Source organism: Microtus ochrogaster, unplaced genomic scaffold (assembly GCF_000317375.1).
Source record: "Microtus ochrogaster isolate Prairie Vole_2 unplaced genomic scaffold, MicOch1.0 UNK11, whole genome shotgun sequence".
Lineage (NCBI taxonomy): Eukaryota > Metazoa > Chordata > Mammalia > Rodentia > Cricetidae > Microtus > Microtus ochrogaster.
Window position 1 is genome coordinate 3,338,425 of NW_004949109.1, and position 19,915 is coordinate 3,358,339.

A 19,915-nucleotide genomic window follows, 5' to 3' on the forward strand; every position below is an offset into this window, starting at 1 on the left:
AAAAAAAAAAAAAAAAAAAAAAAAAAGACTACAGAGACCGCTACCCCATTTTGATCCTGGAATTTATATGTCTTATCTCCCAAACTGGTCATTTTCCAAATTAAAGTGTTAGCTGCGTATAAAATTAAGTATCGGGCTAAAGACTAAAAATCTATGTTTAAAAAATTGTTATAAGCTGGGCTGCAGTTCAGTGAGAAAGAGAGTGCTTTGAAGCCCTGGGTTTAATCCCCAATACCCAGAAGGAAAAAAAAAAAAAAATCCAGAAGGAAAAAAAAAAAGAATCAACCATAAACAATCAATTCCAGAAACTACAAAAGTATCTTAGCTTAGTTTGTAAGAAGATCTATTACTAACTCTAACCTGATTATGGACCAGAAGTCACAAATGGCTTTATTTTCTAATCTTTTAATTATGTATCATTCATGCCACAGGTGAAAACAGCATTAACTGTACAATAAGAAACAAAAGGAACAGAAAAGCTGACCTACAAAGTAAGTAGGAAACAAGTTTTATTTTGTTACATTTATAGTAGACTCCTATTTCCAGAAATAGGATGAAGCCTTTTGAAGAGCACTAAACCTGGAATTTAAAAATAATTTGACTATTAGTAAGTAAACATGAGAAGCCATCTTGGCGGGAAAACATATAAATATATAACGAACCATCACTGCATTTCCCTGTCACAATCCACTCGGTTCAACCCTCTTTCCAATGACGCCCAGATATGCCCTTACCCAAGGCATCCCTCCAAACACTAATGCTAGCTGCTAACTCAACCAACATGAAAGGAAACCATACTCCATCTGTAATGCACTATAAATGGGAAATATTTTAAAGCCTACTAGTGAGCTCCATAACCCTTAAAGTTAAATATTCTCATAGGTTAAGACAGGTGTAGATAAAAAGTCAGGTCTTTTTAAAAATCCGAAAATAAAAGCAACACAAAGGAATTAGTATCTTAAGAGAAACTTTTCTTGCCCCTCTGCCAAAAAATAAATAAATAAACATCTCGATTATAAACATTGGTTTTTATTTGTAACTGAGTATACCAAAATTTAATTCTCTAACAAAGTTAAATACATAAAAAACACTAAATCTGTCCAGAAAAGAATTCTAAACATGGGAGATTACTGGCTGAATAGTGTTTTTCTGCCTAAATTAACTAGATTAAACGGCAATTACGGCAATAGTCACAGAAGTTAAGGACCTGTTGCGGTCTACCTGTAAAGCCACCAGGTCAGTGCGCACATGAAGACATCACAGTATCAGATCCTGTCCAGAGAGAGGAGAGGAACCACCACACTCACTGTCAGAGGGAGAAGCTTCTCTTATCTTACCTCAGGTTTTCCTGACAGTATCTCGAGTGACAATATTTGTTTGTTTTTTGAGGCAGGAATTTTCTGTGTAGCCCTGGCTGTCCTGGAACTCACTCTGTTGACCGGGCTGGCCTCAAACTCAGAAATCCACCTGCATCTGCCTCTAGAGTGCTGGGATTAAAGGCGTGCGCCACCACAACATGGTTGACAATATTCTTGAAAGAAATAAAATACCTTAATAGAAAACAGCAAATGAATAATTAAAAAAAAAGAACGTGTGTGGTTGCCTCCCTGCATGCCTCTCTCTCTCTCTCTCTCTCTCTCTCACACACACACACACACACACACACACACACACACACACCAATCCCACAGCCTCTGACTTTACTTTCTCTTGTAACCCTACTTATTCTAAATTTGTAAACCTCTTCTACGTTAGTGATTACTTGAGTAAAATAAATACCTACATAAAGAGTAATTAGTGGTAGAATAATGCTATTTTCCATCATGAAAACGTCTGAATAGTGCAGAGGACAGGAAAACACCTCAACTTCATTTAAAGGGCTGTTTTAGACAGTGCACAAGGCTGCTCTGGCCACGTCACAACCCTCTGTGTGCCACGCAAAACAAGAGCTGGATGAAACTGAAGAGTCCTCTAAAATACTGAACTTTATTAGAGAAATGGTCCTAAAAATAGCAAAGACTCAAACATTTGCTCTAGTCTACTTACATACCATAAATAAGACAGCGGTTGAAGTGAGCCACACTCCTTCACAATCTTTCCACAGGCGCCCAAGCATCTCTCTATCAGAATAAGCTGTTACTAGCCAACTGTATGTGGCTAAATGATTAAAATGGCCATTTATACTTTACATAGTAAAGCATTTTCCAAAAGTTTAATGTACACAGTGACAGAAAAGAAAACACACACATACACACAGTAATCTGAACACCTGAAGATGATTAAGCAGCTTCATAATGGAACCAGGCTTTATGACTTGCAGAAAGGGCTTTTCTATTCTTCAAATTACAGTTTCAACAGTATTAATATGAAAACAAGACTCAAGTTGGAACCAAGCAACTAAAGTGCTACTTGACTTTTTAAATCTGTGACAGTAACCCTTCCCATGAGGTAAGGCAACTGAGTAATTTGATTGTTTAGGTCGTATTAAATAAAATTAAAATTGATTTTAAAGTAAGATTTATGAATAAAGTGTTTCTGGTTTTTTTTGAAAATGTAACAATGAATAGTGCATTAACTAGAATTTATAGTTTTGCAGAAAACATGAGCAGTTTTCATTTTACTACTTGCATACCATACCGTCTATGAAAAGTTGAGTCTAAGATTGGTGGATGACGTGTATCTTAAACTCGCATAAGCATATCATTGAACAAAAACCACCTCTGTATACTCCTAGTCCTTCCTTTAAGGATAATTTCTGTATCAAAGAAGAAATGATTGCGAGGTAATATTAAGGCCATCCAATTAAGTCAAATAATAAGTTTCCTCTGATTTGAAGTAGTTCCTTTTCAATCATCACAGTAGAAAACTGGTGGTCCCAAAACTACGCTGTTGTTTGAAACTTCACAAGTCTTATAAACAGGACTTTCTTCTCTTAACTGAATGAAAAAGCTTCTGACACAGCCCTCGCACACTTCCCAATGGTTGTGAACAGAATACAGCCATCTAGACTCCATACGAATTGAGCATAACTAGCACATATAAAATCCCAGAAAGCAGTACACCACATTGCAGAAGGCACTAGAGCTTCAGCTTGTGCTCCCATAGCCCATTTTGAAAACTCAGTCTCCTTTTTATAAAGGCATCTTGCCGCCTACAGTTGACATGTCACACTGCAGTATTATTCATGAGCTTGGAAATGTAAAGAAAGTTCAAGAAGAAATGCTCATTTTGTGGCAGACCCAATGGTTCTAAACACTGAATACTAACACGTTGTTATTAGTATTCGACAGCTGCTCTTCTTCTCAAACAGTAGCATGCATTGTCAGTTGGTTTTTAATCCACTTATTTAAGCAATTTTAATCTGTAAAACTGTTTTAAAGAAAAACTGACGTCCAAAACAGTGAGCAAAAGAAAACACAATAGTGAGAATTTACCACAATCACTGTTAAGTCCTGTGAAGTAAATGTTAAAACTCCTTACATATTTTGCACTTTACTTACAAGAGTGTGTATATATATTTGCACAAATTTCAAGCACATCATCAAACTGTATATATTGAAAATTTTTTTAAAAAAGTAAAACAATACAAAATTCAATAACTAGCATTTTCTTTAGGAGCCTCCAATGTTCATCTCCAGTCTTAAGGGATAGTTCAACTCTGGACCTCTGATGTTCAATTGATTTGCAATGCTTCTTGGCAAACACTAATGAACCACATGACAAGTGTGTCAGCCACCAAGGAAATGCAGACTTCAGAAGATGGTGCACTCGGGTAACATCTGATTATTTCCATGATGTCCATGCTCAGTAACAAGATGTCCACAATGTCACCTCATAGCCGGAAGAGCTGCTAGTTCCCATATGTGGGTTTCTTCCCCTTGTACATCTTGCTGCAAACTGAATGCTTTGGGTTTTGATCCCACCGTGGAGGGAGAGACGCAGCAAGCGGTCCTATGCCATGTCAGTTTTGTTCTCTTCATTTGGTTGGCAATTCCCATTCTGCTGCACTTTGTTTTCTTCCTCAGTCCTTGGGGAGTCCTTCTCGTCAGCATCTTTGCTCACACTTGAATCTGTCTCTTTACTGTGTTCCTTCTACAACAAATCAAGTGCATGTTCACTATTTTGCACAATAATTGTCTGTAATTATGTATGGCTAAATGATTCAACTCTCTCTTGTGAATAAAACTGTATTGTTTTCTTTCATTAAAAACCCATGAAAGAACATGTATCAATTTGCTCCTTGTAAGTTATTTCCAACAAAAGATGGGCAACTCATGGTAACAGAATCAGAATACAACAGGTAAACAGAAATTCTAGCTCTTCACAAACAGCCTTGTAAAAGCCCCCAGAAGACAAAGTGCTTTCCAAAACACTACAAGAAATAAGTGTGAGCACGTACAAAGGAAGCCACCGTTCCTCTTAGAAAAGCCTTCAAAAGCAGTACAAATTCTGCCGAGGCCTAAGGAAGAATTACATGAGAACAAAGAATGCCTAACAAGGAATACATGCTTAATAAATAACGCCAATGTCACTAATGATGACAACCCTCCATCAGTAGCAAAGCCAATTCCAGAACCTGTATTTCCAAATAGAATTATACAAGACAGTAAAGAGACCTGACATAATTCGCAAGTACTTTCAATTTCCAAGAAAAAGTTTAGAGAGTTTTAGTTTTCAATTCTGTACTGATAAAGGAATATAGTTTTCAATTATATATTACATATTTGAACAAATCTAATTATGTGAACAAATCTAAGCTTAACTATATATTACAAAATCAATGACAACAAAGTCTCATCAAATTTGCTCAAATATATGCTGAGGAAAACAGCATCAGACACAAATTCAACCTCAGTATCATAAACATCTAGTACACTTGTTACCCAGAAGTTCTCTACAATTTTCCCACAGTACATTACTTACTGATTCTCCAAATAAGGGATTAAGCTGCTTTATGTTTCAACAGGTCCTCATCTCTCTGAAATGGAATCTACAGGTAAGGCAGCAGTGCCCTGGGCCCTGGCTGAGGAGCTCACCTTCACAGGTGTGTTGGTCTTCTCCACCTTCTCCTTCCCATCTCGGTCATTAGAACTCTTTTTTGTAGACGTGGAACGCTCTCTTTCTCTCCTGTCACTGATGTGGTCCCGTTCTTTTTCTCTCTTTTTATCTTTCTTATTTCGGCTATGTTGAAAACACAGGAGTTATCTTTCAAGAACGTAAAGACCACTGTACTCTGGAAAATAGTCCTTTATCTAACACTGGCTATCCAAAACAAGGCATCGTAAATAAGCATAATAATAAACTGGATTGAGAAAGTAACAAAGATGGGCCTACAACCTGACCTCTTTCCACCTCTGCTCAGCAGACACCAATGTGTTCCTATAAAACACAACTTGTACTGTCAACCTACTACTTTTTAAATGCTCAAGATACACTTTTCTCTACTAGGAAAAGGTTGAGAAAAAAACAAACTATAGTCAGTCTACACTCTAATGATTCCTTGTCCCTAGATTCACCCAACCACAAATCAACAATATGGAGGAAAAGTTGCATCTGAACTAAACACAGACGATTTTCTTCCTGGTAAGGGAACCCTTCCACTGAATCTCTAACCCCTGTAGATTTTTTTCTTTTTATAATTCTCTAAATATACTATTATATAACACTTTCATATGCACATTCTTGACTTAATATATGAACATTCAAGAGGGAATAAAAAGGGACCTGCGAGATGGCTTAGTTGACATCAAGCATAATAACCTGAGTTTGAGACCTGGGACCTACAAGACTCAACTGTCCCTAGGTTATCTTCTGACTCGCACATTCACACAAAATAGGAAAAAAAAAGTTTAACAGAGAATAAAGGGACAGAGTATCAGATGTGTGAGAATGGATACTAGCAAAACTTTGAATTTAAAGTAACCTACTACGTCGCTTGCCCACCTCATCTACTATTAGAAACAAGAACCACCAACTCGAAAGCAAACCTAAAACACATAGACCACTACACTACTTGAAAAACAAAATCACGAATCCCTAAGATTATAGAGGGGAAATTCTGCATATTATTTGAGAAAACCTAAGTACTCCGATCTAGCTGAGATAGCTCTAAAACAGAACTAGAGCAGTTCCCTATTAGTAGCTTTTAAAAAGTAACATTTAAAGCCACTGGGGAAAAACCATTTTTTTATCATAGAAGGTTTGGGGACGACTGGTAATAAAGTAGGATCCACATGCTATTCTACATAAAAGAAATCAAGCAAATGAGTTTAGAGACCCAACTTATTTTTAAATGAAATGATTATATACTGGAAGCAAATCTGGATGAATTCTAGGTGAGAGGAAGTTTTGGTCACAACTAAACCTCCAAATACATAAAACAAACAAAAAAAAATCTGTAAATTTGTTTGCAAGAAACCTTACAGGCAAAACAAAGCAAAAAAAAAAAAAAACTACAAAGCAAAACCTTAGGTCTTCAAAAGAAAGCATTTTTGTGTGTATTATGTGTCTTCATATACAGCTTCAAAATCTAAGGAACAATACAAAGGAACAACATAAACAATAAAATACAAGGGCTAGAAAGGTGGCTCAGTAGTTAAGTACTGTTCTTTCAGAGGACTGGAGTTCAGTCCCCAGAACTCCAGTCAGACAGCTCACAACTGCCTGTAACTCCCCATCTTCTTCGGGACTCTGCAGGCACTGTGTGCACATGAAGAAATACACAGACACACACATACATATGATTACAAATAAAAATTTTAAGAAAATACAATCAATTTAACTAAAAATAACAAAAACAAAACAATCTGTATACTAACACCATAACACAGTAATGAAAGAACTCAGAAGACTTGAATGCCATTAAGAACAACAGCAAAAACAATATACAGACTCAATGCAATTCCTACAAAAACCACTAACAGCATTAGCAGCAGATACAGGAAAAACCTGTCCTAAAACTCAGGTGTGACATCTTGAAGGCTCTCCATATGGCCAAAATGTTCTTTTAAAGAAGAGCAAAGTTGAGGCTGGAGAGACGGCAGAGTCATTGAGAGCATGCTCTCAGAAGAGCCCTGTTTGGTTTCCAGCACTCACATGGCTCACAACCTCCAGTGCCAGGGAAGCTGACATTCTCTTCCCACCTTCACAGGTTCCTGCACATGTGTGAACATACAAACACTCAGGCACACACAGATAAAATCAAAGAGTATATAAATATTTTTAAAGCAAAAGAAAAAACAGGGTTAGGTGACTCACAATTTCTCATTTCAAAATGACTACAAACTATATTAACTGACAATATGGTGCTAAGAACAAACATATGAGTCTATGGAAAGCCTAGAATAAACTCTTGCATACCACATCAAATGGTTTCCAAAATGGGTAAATGGATGTTTTCAACAATGGTGCCAGGAAAACTTGAAATTCATGTGCTAAAGAATGAAGCTGAAAACCTACCTCTAACAATATACAAAAGTTACCTCCAAAGACATGAAAGGGTTGATCAAATGGCTCAGAGTAACAGCCTAGAGTCCAGTGACCTGAACCATGTGTCCGATTTCTGGAACCCACATTCAAGTAAGAGAGAACAAATTTCACAAAGATGTCCTTCAACTTCCACACACATGCTGTGGCACAGGCATGCCCCTCCATGTATATCACACACAATAAAAAATAAAAGACAAAATCAAAAACAGGCATGACAGTTCATGACATGCTTCAAAGTTAGTCTGGTCTAACATGTAAACACCAATGAGGCCTAGTCATTGAGCACACAAATATACAAGGATATGCTATCCTTTGTGTGGAGAAATAAAAAGTTGGAAAATATCCATTTGCCTAACTTTAAAAAAAAAAAGACAAAAGCTGGCAAACAGCAAATGGAAAGAAGGCAGAAGGAAAATAGAACTCAAGTCAGCCGGACTGCCACAGAACCAGTCCCAACATCATAAAAAGCAAAGGGGACATTCTCTCACTATATGGAGACATATCTTACAAGTAAGAGTGGCAGAAAAGTATAGTCCCCACCTGTTTCACATGTTTCCATCTTGTAACTACACAGAACTGGAAAGGCGGGGAGCAGTCCCCACATGGACTGAGTGGATGAGCACATGGCTGGAAGCTGATCGTCTTAGACACCAACATCTTACATCAATTCTTTTTTTTTTTTTTTTTAGTTTTTCGAGACAGGGTTTCTCTGTAGCTTTGGAGCCTGTCCTGGAACTACCTCTGTAGACCAGGCTGGTCTCGAACTCACAGAGATCCGCCTGTCTCTGCCTCCCAAGTGCTGGGATTACAAGCATGTGCCACCACCGACCGGCTTCTTACATCAATTCTTAAGAATACAAATGGATCAGCCACTCAAAAACATAACTTGAAAGCAGATTAAAGAAGGAATTCTTTCCCACATTTTGTTTCACCAAATGCTTCCACCTACCCCCTGGGAGACGGAGACCTAGAAGACTTTCTTTTTATGGTCTTTGATGTTCTTGGAGATCTGGAAGAACTCCTGCTCCTCCGTCGCCGCCTTTCCCTGAAAGACAAAACATGTCATTTTCTAAAATCAGCAACTGAAATAAAGAACAATTCAAACTATAAAGCGAAAGGGTACCCAATTCACTGAGAACATCTCTCTAAGACTACTTTGGTTACTTTCTCTTCTTGATGTTTTCCAGACCTTGATTCCAGTCTCAGGCTCCTTAGAACTGACATTTAAATCTGCTTATATTACCGGTTTAGCTTATTTTTTTTTTTATAATTGGGAGAGGAGTTAAAGGGATTCTGGGGATCAAATCCAAACAGACAAGTGCTTTGCCAAAGAGCCATTCCTCCAACCCCCGAAGAGCCCATTAAACTCTTTTTAAAAGCATGTTTTATTACCTGATTTTAGTACAGAACAAATTATGAACCATAAATTTTATCACTAACAAAACCGTCATCTAAAATTTCATGAGGAATTCATTTGACATACTTTAAATGCTTTCTAATTCTTCAAGTTAGTATACAAAGTGATGGGTTTCATTAGATGTTCAAATATCTTCTCTTAGCAACTAAAATCTTTTGCATCAGATCCTCTATTGTGCCTCTGGCTCTTCCTTTCTGCCCCTCCATAAAGATTTTTTAAAAAAATAACAAAGTCTGCCAAAACTGAAAGATAAGCCATCTTGCTAGGGTTGAGGTGTGTCAGAAAAATCATTTAAGAAACTTATTGAAAAACCACTTTCTCTTCTAGCTTGCTATCATTACTATTGTCCCAGTAATTTAAAACTGAATGTAAAAATTTATACAAGTAGTTAAAATCTGAAATCTAGGTAAGGAAATAATTACCAAAAAGAAAGATAAGTGATAAAAAAAACTTAACATTAATATATAATGCACATTCTAAACTATCATTTTTAATAGTAGTCAAACAATAAACTTCACAATGCCTAAGGGATGAGGTATCAGGAAATACTTATCAAATGACTAATTAATATAGCCAATAATCTTATATAAGAAGTTCTGACAAGGGCTGAGGAGATTTTTCAGTGGAAAAAGTAAAGTATTTGTGGCCCAAGGACCCATGTAAAAGGCCAGGCAGGGTGGCACATACCTGTAATTCAGCACCAGAAGGCAGAAACAGGAGGACTGGGAGACTTGCTAGCCAGCGAGTTTCAAGTTCAGTGAGACCTTGTCTCAAAAAATAAGCTGGAGAGCAACAGACGGAGAAATCGACAGACTTCTAATGGCAACACATACACACAAGTGCACAATCCCACACACAAGCAAAGGAGCAGCAGCTCTGATAACCACTGACCACACAACCAAAACAGCAATCCTCTAAAATTCAAGTCTTCCTTACTATTGCTTTTAGTTTTCTTTCATAAAATTTAAGCACATGGATTATTAGTTGCACATCATTGCCATTTTAAAGGGCTAAAAAAAAGCAAAGATCTGTAACAACACAAATACTGTTTAAACTGGGTCTACTTTTCCTAACGGAAACAAAGAAAATACACAGACAATTCAAGACTTACAGGGTTATTGGAGGGCTAGCGGAAAGCACCTGTAAAGTATTAGGAACAGAGCCTGGCACATAGCAGGTGCTCAATAGACAGATTTTTTTTTTCTTGTGGGGAGCGCGAACAGAATGTTGTAGAAATCAAACCCAAATCTACTCACGTATGGTAGAAAGCACTGACTCACTCTTTCTGCCTTCCCTATCCTTTCTTCAAAGCAATTTCCAACCATTGGTATTTGTTTATGTTTTTGAGAAGGGTTTCTCTGTGTAGCCCTGGCTGACCTGGAATTCACAAAGCCACCTGCCTCCGCCTCCCAAGTACTGGGATAAAACATATGTGCCATCATGCCTGGTTGCATTAAACTTTATTTATTTTGGTTTTTATTTTTTTTGTTTTTGTTTTTTAAATTTATTTATTTATTATGTATACAATATTCTGTCTGTGTGTATGCCTGCAGGCCAGAAGAGGGCACCAGACCTCATTACAGATGGTTGTGAGCCACCATGTGGTTGCTGGGAATTGAACTCAGGACCTTTGGAAGAGCAGGCAATGCTCTTAACCACTGAGCCATCTCTCCAGCCCCCTTATTTTGGTTTTTAAAGACAGCCTTTCTCTGTAGCTTTAGAGTCTGTTCTGGAACTAGCTCTTGTAGACCAGGCTGGCCTCCAACTCACAGAGATCCCTCTACCTCTGCCTCCTGAGTGCTGGGATTAAAGGCATGCACCACCACCACCCGGGTGGCCACCATTAAACAGTTTTTTTTGTTGTTTGTTTGTTTGTTTTTGGTTTTTTTCAAGACAGGGTTTCTCTGTGGTTTTGGAGCCTGTCCTGGAACTAGCTCTTGTAGACCAGGTTGGTCTCGAACTCACAGAGATCCGCCTGCCTCTGCCTCCCAAGTGCTGGGATTAAAGGTGTGCGCCACCACCACCCGGCCATTAAACAGTTTTTTAAGCCACCAATTTTTCTTTGAAAATACAGAATAGGAGGCAATGTTAAATATAAAAGCATGAAGTAGACTTTTTTGATCAGTTAGAATTGTTTCCCACTCAATAAACAAATCAGAACATTAGAAAAGAAGGGACCTGCTAAAAGGTAAGAAACTACAGCTGCTGCTGAACAGATTATTGCTGTTTACCAGAGCTCTTAGAGCAACCATTATGTGTGCGTGCATGTGCACATGCGAGGAGCCATTTACTAACCAATTCCTGACAGCTCACCCTGTCTTTTGGTCTCTAGGTGCCAGGGCCTGTCTAAAGAGTGCATTTAGGGCTAAATATGAATCTTTCAACTCCCTTAAAGACAAAACAAAGGAGCCAGGTGTGGTGAAGCATGCCTTTAATCCCAGCACTTGGGATGCAGAGGAAGGTGATCTGAGTTTGAGGCCAGCTAAGTCTACACATTGAGTTCCAGGAAAGCCAGAGCTACACATTAACAAACATACGGTTATGTTATTAATTCCAATCATTTGATGCTGTAAACAGAATATCTGAATCGTACATTGATATAAGGTACCCAGAGCATGATCAACAAAATCACTTGCAAGCAAGGTGCAGTGACAGTCTAAGCTGATCCCTAAGGCAAAGGCTTTAAGTCTGCTTCACTGTTTCTATTTCAAGAAACCCATCCTGACAGGTATTATTAATTTCAACTTCATAGTCTGTGGCAGTTTTTCAAAAGTGGGCACAAATACTTCACACTTTCTTTTTCTTTCTTTCTTTTTTTTCCAGAGACAGTGTTTCTCTGTTAAACAGTCCTAGAGCTCACTCTGTAGAACAGGCTGGCCTTGAACTCACAGAGATCCACCTGCCTCTGCCACCCAAGCGCTGGTATTAAAGGCGTGCACCACCAGTGCCTGGCAACTTCACACTTTCTTAAATGAAGAAAACAAGGCATTCCACTTCTGACAGCAGAGCAGGGGGAAAGGGAAAGGCCTGTCTTTACCAAGGTTGTAATAGTCTCACCAGCTTGCTGGAAGGACTAAACAAGGTGAGACATCAAAGTCAGCCAAGAACTAGAACTGTCCTCTTACAACAACTCCCAATAAACACTGCAACTAGCTTTTAGTATCTTTTAATAGGCTAGCATAAAAAAATACACCATTGGGCTGGAGAGATGGCTCAGTGGTTAAGAGCACTGGCTGCTCTTCCAGAGGTCCTGAGTTCAATTCCCAGCAACCACATGGTGGCTCACAAGCATCTGTAATGAGATCTGGTGCCCTCCTCTGGCATGTGTGCATACATGGAGGCAGAGTGTTGTATACATAATAAACAATCTTGAAAAAAAAAACACCATTAAGTAACTCTTTTTTTAAAAAAAAAATATATTCCTTTATCAACTTGTTTGCAATAAAAAGCCAACTTTAAAATTAGTTGAAACCGTTATTTTTAAATATTTTTAAAAAGACTAAGCTTAACTTATCATAGAACAATCTGAAATAAGGGGTAAGAAGAGGGTTAAAGAACCTAGAGGAATATTCTCATTTTGTAGCTGTTACTATAGCAACCTGCTGCCACCTGGTGGCAGTGTATCTATTAATAAGTGGAAACAACAATGCTAAAATCTAATCCTTAAAACATCAAGAAACAAAACTTAAATGTCATACACAAAGCATAACAGAAGTAAAAGTTAACTCAAGATGACAGAAAGGACTCACACTAGAACTTTAGATATCATTAGGACATGCTAAGATTTACCAAACCATTCTAGAGAAACACCAAAGCCTTGAAGGTCAACTATTACACATAAGAATTTTAAATAGAGGGGCTGGAGAGATGGATCAGAGTTTAAGAGCACTGCCTGCTCTTCCAGAGGTCCTGAGTTCAATTCCCAGCAACCACATGGTGGCTCACAACCATCTGTAATGAGATCTGGTGCCCCTTCTGGCCAGCAAGCATACATACAGATAGAACACTGTATACATAATAAATAAATCTTTAAAAAAAAAAAAAGAATTTTAAATAGAAAAACATCTTCCCCATCACATGTCATCCTCTAGGAAAAATAATAAGTAATATTATTTAAATACTGCATTATGAAAGACAGCTAAGTCGGTCCAAATATCTCACCCAGGAAGTTCAATGATGTAGCGACCCCTCTGTTGTTCAATTAAGGGTAAATGTTACTACTTTTATACTTGCATAGAATAATCTTTCCCCCTTGATTAAAAATGTACTCACTGATCACCAGCAACCTCATGGAAAGAGTTGAAGCAGGGTGCAGTGATAGCTCAGTCAGTAAAGAGTTTGTAGTGCAAACACGAGGACCTGAGTTCTACCTCCAGAGCCCATATGGAAAAGCACAGCACTCGAGTTACCATAACAGGGCATGGTAGCAAGCATCTGTAATGCCAGTACTGGGGAGGAAGACACACAGACCACAGGTTGCCCTATAACCTCCACACACAAACAACCACAGGCATGTGGGCCTATGCACACACAAACCTGCTGGTACTACGAGATCTTCTTGATGCATTGTAACTTCTGGGTGGAGTTCTGGACTTCTTCTCCTTCTTCCGTTTCTCATCCGCCTCTTTGGATTTGTCTTTTTCCCGCTCCTTGTCTCTGTCTTGTTCCTTGTCCTTGTCCCGCTCCTTTTCCTGGTCCTTTTCCTTCTCTCGGTCTTTATCTTTGTTTTTACCCCGTTCCTTGTCTTTTTCACGATCCTTTTCCCTTTCTCTCTCTTTCTCTTTATCCTTTTCCTTCTCTCTCTCCTTCACTCTGTCTTTTTCCTTCACCTTTTCTCGGGTATCTTTTCTCTTGTCCCTTGAAAAACAAATAAATTCTTAGCTCAAAGAATTTTATCTCAAAAAGAGAGACCTTTATCAATACAATATCATCTGCAATGGCTACAGACATTAGAAATTTCTGTGTAACTCGAATGTGGACCTGAGCTTACAGAGTAGACAATTACCAGGCTGACCTGAATCACACTGATCATATTTGCATAAGAGGCAATCAATATTAATCCTAGACACTAAAGAAACAAGAAAGCCTTATTTCTCTCATGATAAATCTAAACCTCAATTTCAAATGACTGAGAACTGATAAATTTTAAATTTTCTTTATATCTCTGCAACTCACCGTGAACGTGAACGACTCCTTGACTTCCGCCTCTCCCTAGACTTCGAGCGCTTTTTATGTGGACTTTTGGATCTACGTCTATCTTTCTGTCTTGAACGTGACCTGTTATGAGATCTACTCCTAAAGAAAAACAAATTGTAAGGAGATCAAAACTTAGAATTTCAACTGCAAAAAGTTTAGTTTTTTAAATGAGCCTTCTATAATGTTTTAGTTGTAACGCCAGAAATTAATTTATTGGAAAATTTACCAGCTATATTATTGTGTAGGACACAAAACAAAAATAATTCAATGGTTATTTCCTACCAGAGGAAGTATTTTCAGGGATAGCTTTCCCTTTCATCACAGCATTACAAGCCTCAAATCTAGAGACCGTTTCCTTTGCCTGAGTTTTCATATCACCAATTAATTGTCTTTAATCCTGGCTTCCTTGAAAACTGCTTTTGAGTTCTGAGGGGAACAAGTTATATGCTTTAGCAATCTCTACATTGCTGTTTGTAGATAAATGGTCCTGCACTTTTAGGAGAGCAACTTTTGAAGCTCTTTCATGGGAATAGCTTTCTACCTGGGGAAGCAAAGTTCTAGAAACAGCTGACATTATAATCTACACTATCCTGCTAAGTCAGCTGAGGAGTAGGGGAAAGTGTAGGAAGATTCTTTCAGGTCAAAACCCCCAAGTCCTATGTATTTAATGAATGATCCCATGCCTCTATTTCAGAGGTAACTCATTCTCTTTTGTCTTTAGCCTACTTCAACATGCATGTGTAAAATATGTTGGTCATGTATGTGTGTGTGTGTGTGTATGAAGAGCCACTTATTTCTAATATTAGTCTCAGATGCAACTATATGAAAGTTCAGTCATGAATATCAAGAACTGCCAAATTTCAATTTATACATAATAAACAGAATAGTGATTCTCAACCATTCTAATATTATGATCCTTTAATACAGTTCCACATGTTGTGGTGACCCCCAACCATAAAATTATTTCACTGCTACTTCATAACTGTAATTCTGCTACTGTTACGAATTGTAATGTGAATATCTGATATGTGACCCAAGAAGACAGGTTAAGAACCATTATCCTAGAGGGAGAAAATAGTATGCAAATTCAAAGACCTCAGTTATTGCCCTAATTTTTAAAAGCATGTAAAGTTTCATGAATTATCAAAGAAACTGATGTTAATGAACAAGTTTTAATTTATCTCAACCTTAGAGCTTGGATCTCCTTTATAACCATTCAAAATAAGACTTAGGAAACTAGTTGTGGTGGTTTGAATGTCTCTGGCCTAATTTCATATGGATTAGCACTATTAGGAGATGTGGCTTTGTTGAAGTGTACAGCCTTGTTGGAGGAAGGGTGTCATTGTGGTGGTGCACTTCGAGGGTTTCTATGCTCCGGATACTGTCCAGTGTCTCAGTCAACTTCCTGTTGCCTGCAAGATGTAAGACTCTCAGCTACTTCTCAAGCACCACATCTGCCTGTACGGAGCCATGTCCTACCATGATGATAATGGACTGAACCACTGAGCTCTAAGTGAGTCACCCCAATTAAATATTTCCTTCATAAGAGCTGCCGTGGACAGTGTCTCTTCACAACAACAGACACCTTTACTAAGACATCAGTCTTTATTACTCTTCAGCAGCTTCCTATTTCCTCAATCCTTTATTCTGTCAAAATGTGGGAATCCATCCATCATACATCCTGGTCTTATACTATTGTATCTGTGTTACTTTCCTGCTTTGACTCTGGTCCCTACTGCACTTATTTTCTGGGTATTTTTGAGATGCTGTAGGTTTGGCAGATCTGGTATTTACTCACTATGTAGACCACAGTGGCTTAAATATAAGGCATTTGATTTTGAGCTTACCTCAATAAGAGCTTGGAGACAGTAAAGTCCTCAAAGGAGATTTTGTAAACTATGTATGTACCATACCATTAAAAGGGCCAGAAATACAGTTTACCAAAGTCAAAGAACACTCTATTTTCCCATCTTATCTTTGAATCTCCTTCATCACCACAGAAATAGAAACAAGATGGAAGGTGTGTGCAGCTTCTCAAGTCCTCCTTCTTTAATTCCCCTACTTTGCACATGCATGCACACATCTATGTCATTCTCTCACGACACGAGTGACTCAGCAACAATGAAGACTCACTACATGTCAGGCATTGTGGTGGCCAATAGGGAGTGGTACTTTTAGGAGGTACTGGAGGAAGTATGCCACTAGAGGTGGGGTGGGTTGAGGTTTCAGAAGCTCAAGCCAGGTACAGTGCTGTTCTCTCTTCCTGCTGCCTGAGGAGGCAGATGTAGAACTCTCTGCTACCTCTCCAGCGCCATTTCTGCCTGGAGACCCTGAGCACTGCTCCAGCATTAACTTTTCTCAGAATGTACAAGGAAAACACTTCCGGCTAAGTATGTGTGAAAGGCTAGCTTACAAAAAAAATCAAGTACAAAACATATGCAAATACAAAAACACTTCTAAAATTAAAGATTTAAAATATGGGGGCTGGAGAGATGGCTCAGAGGTTACAGAGCACTGGCTGCTCTTCCAGAGGTCCTGAGTTCAATTCCCAGCAACCACATGGTGGCTCACAACCATCTGTAATGAGGTCTGGTGCCCTCCTCTGGCCTGCAGGCATACATCGAGGCAGAATGTTGTATACATAATAAATAAATCTTAAAAAAAAAAAAAAAATGAGCCGGGCGATGGTGGCGCACGCCTTTAATCCCAGCACTCGGGAGGCAGAGGCAGGTGGATCTCTGTGAGTTCGAGACCAGCCTGGTCTACAGAGCAAGTTTCAGGACAGGCTCCAAAGTCACAGAGAAACCCTGTCTCGAAAAACCAAAAAAAGAAAAAAGAAAAATTAAGAAACAATTTGAGCTGGGCAGCAGTGATACATGCCTTTAATCCCAGCACTTGGGAGGTAGAAGCCAATCTCTGAATTCAAGACAAGCCTGGTCCACAGAGCAAATGCCAGGACAGCCAGGGCTACAGAGAAACCCTGTCTCGAAAATTCAAAAACTAACCAAACCAAACAAACAAAGAGAAAAGAACCAATTTGATAAACTTTCTTTCCTTTGAACATAAAGCAAGAAATGGGCAGGGCAGTAACTGGTGTACCCACAACTAGACCACTATTGGTAGAGCATTAGCTAACAGTAAGCATACTACCATGTAAGCAAACACTAATGAAAATTTCTGAATTCTAATACTTTGATATCTTAACTATTTGGAACACAAACAAACAAAACATTAAGCATTGATAGTAGAGAGTCTCACCTGTGCTTTGACTGTGATCTCTTCCTTCTAGAATGGGATTTTGAGCTAGACCTGGACTTTGAGCGAGTGTGGGAACGAGATCGACCGCCTTTCCTTTCATTGCTCTTTCCAGACTCTGAGAGGAAAAAACCACTTTGCAGCGTAAGCTCAGAACAATTAAAGATCCCAGTTAATAATTAGGCACAAGTGGAATATACCACATATAGTGCAAGGGGCCTACTCTCTGTACATCCTCCTCCTGTGCAATTATCCTTCAGAAACATCCAAGAAAGTCATTGCATAAACTCGTTGAGTGCAGCCACCCTGCAGCAGTACATATAAACCAGATGATTATAAACAGCTGTTCGTAGTATTTTGTTGCTGCCATAACGTACGATTAAGACATGTCTGCAATTCCTAGGACACTGAGGCTAAGACCTTCCTGCATTTATTTTGTTAGAATTGAAGCTAAATTCCAAGTGTTAATTTAGGAAATCTAATTAAAGCTAAATCACATAGACATTTTTAGAGTGGATTTTACAGCACTTAGCAACACAAAATGAGTCAGTTTTCCTTTAATCTTGTAAGACTGAGTGTGTTTTTTGAAATCATATGCCCTTTCTCGTCTTAAAATTAAAACTTTGAGGGAAAGTCAAGCTGCCTATTTTTAACATTTAACACATTTTTTCTTTCCTTTTTAGCCTTATAATAACACTCATACTGTTTCTAGCAAACCAACCTCAACACTGACTTGCTGCCATAGAAAACTCACTAAGTTAAAGTGTGTCAGCTCAGTATTAGGGAAATGTCGGTTTGTGCTGACTTTTTCTGAATAATCCACTTACTATTTCTTGAGTTTCAGTCTTCTTATTTGTACACTGAAGGAACTGAGCAGTATAATCCTAAAATTCCTTCCAGTCCTAAGACTCTCTCTGACTACACAACAGCACTGTGGCCTTACCTGGTTCAATAGCTGCTGAGATAAATGACTGAGCTTCCCGTACTCGCTTCATTACTTCTTCTAACTCCTTAGCTGCAGCCTGAGGTGTCATCTCAGGAGGTTTTACTATTGCATTGTTGGAGTGATTTATTCTAAATTAAAAATATTAGTATATCACAAACACACCATAGTTTATAAAACATGAAACAATTGTTAGTAGATATACACATTTATGAACCCGAGGGTATTGCAACAGCACATAAGGAAATAAAATAACTAAATACAGAATAGCCAACAGCAGTCTCAGAAAACCATGATTAATCGCTCATCTAAACCTACCATCAGTTCTTGCTAAGCAAAGAAAAAAGAAAAACTGAAGTCTATCTAACTTCTTCAACAATTGAATAGACAATTGAATTACAATAAACAATTACAAGTGCTTATGCATATACCTTAGAAAAATAACAATGCTGATACCAGGATTAAAATAGACCTCTCTCCCCCAACCCTGCTAGTTTTTATGGAGTCATCGTTTACTGCACAGAACTGGCTATCCTAGAACTCACTCTGTAGACCAGGCTGGCCTCGATCTCCCGAGTGCTGTGATTAAAGATGTGTACCACCATCACCAGTCATGGAACATTTCTATTCTTAATTAGAGTCTGCTAATAACCTGCATACCCCAACAGAATTAAAGGGAAGCTAACTACATGACCATTTTATTCAATACTGTCCCATATCTTAGTCAGGCATAGCTTCAGAGTTAAAAGGCATCTGGTAAACCTCCCCTAGTAGGTAAGGTGGCTCTTGTGACGTATACAGGCACACCTGCTTTGTCTCTTTACCCATTCTCCACTGAGAAGACTGAGCATATAACAGTGACTTATCTTTTAAGAGTTAAATCCCATCAAACTATTAATTAAGAGATAACCTATAAAACTCAAACCCACATTTACTTTAATAATATATGAAATACACAATTTCTGGTCTTGAGTATCTGACAAGTGATATTCTTATTACAAGAAGTTCTGTAATTCAACTACAAGTTGCCCTTAATCCGCAATCTTCACAAAACAAACATGACTTACAGAACTATACAGAAAAATACCTGAAGCCATTATGTATTATATACAAAGAGTTAATGGCTAACTAGATATTAAACACAGAAGAAAGAGATGTCTTCAAATATAACATGCTATGGTGGCATGCATTTCATTTATACTTAATAGTTTCTTCCTATTAACAAATTGCCAATAACTATTCTTTTTAAAGCCTTAATTAAATCAAACATGTTAAAACTTTTTCAAAGCCATTAAAATTTCTTTGTTGAAGAGTTCTTACTTCAGTGGCCTGTCTCCAAACATAACTCCATTAAAAGCAAGGGCCCTTGGTACAGAATTTTGGTCTGCAAATTCCACAAAAGCAAACCGAGTTGGCTGAGTCTCATCACCTGCCATCCGAACAAACTTCACTTCTCCAACTTGTTTAAAAAATTCAAGTAGTTGATCAGCTGTCGTTGTCTGAGGAAGCAGAGTGACACTTTAATACAGTATAATCTTTTTTTCTTTTTAAAATCAGGTAAATAAAGCAGCTAATGCTTGTAGGGAGAGGGAAGTATTTTTTCTTTAGTGAAGGGG

At 38.2% G+C, this 19,915-nt stretch overlaps 1 protein-coding gene across 3 annotated transcripts in view; it reads right to left on the minus strand.

The window, feature by feature from the left end:
- Nucleotides 1-2,190: 2,190 nt before the first annotated feature.
- Srek1 (splicing regulatory glutamic acid and lysine rich protein 1) overlaps nucleotides 2,191-19,915 on the minus strand; it is a 35,105-nt gene continuing 17,380 nt past the window's right edge. For all 3 annotated transcript variants that reach the window (XM_005366574.3, XM_005366573.3, XM_013353557.2), the window contains 8 exons: nucleotides 19,620-19,798; nucleotides 18,300-18,430; nucleotides 17,360-17,474; nucleotides 14,081-14,200; nucleotides 13,442-13,762; nucleotides 8,438-8,533; nucleotides 5,037-5,181; nucleotides 2,191-4,092 (listed from right to left, as the gene is read on the minus strand). In XM_005366574.3, coding sequence (XP_005366631.1) covers nucleotides 3,952-4,092; nucleotides 5,037-5,181; nucleotides 8,438-8,533; nucleotides 13,442-13,762; nucleotides 14,081-14,200; nucleotides 17,360-17,474; nucleotides 18,300-18,430; nucleotides 19,620-19,798 — 1,248 coding nt within the window. In that variant the 3' untranslated portion in view covers nucleotides 2,191-3,951. The remainder of the gene's footprint in view (nucleotides 4,093-5,036; nucleotides 5,182-8,437; nucleotides 8,534-13,441; nucleotides 13,763-14,080; nucleotides 14,201-17,359; nucleotides 17,475-18,299; nucleotides 18,431-19,619; nucleotides 19,799-19,915) is intronic.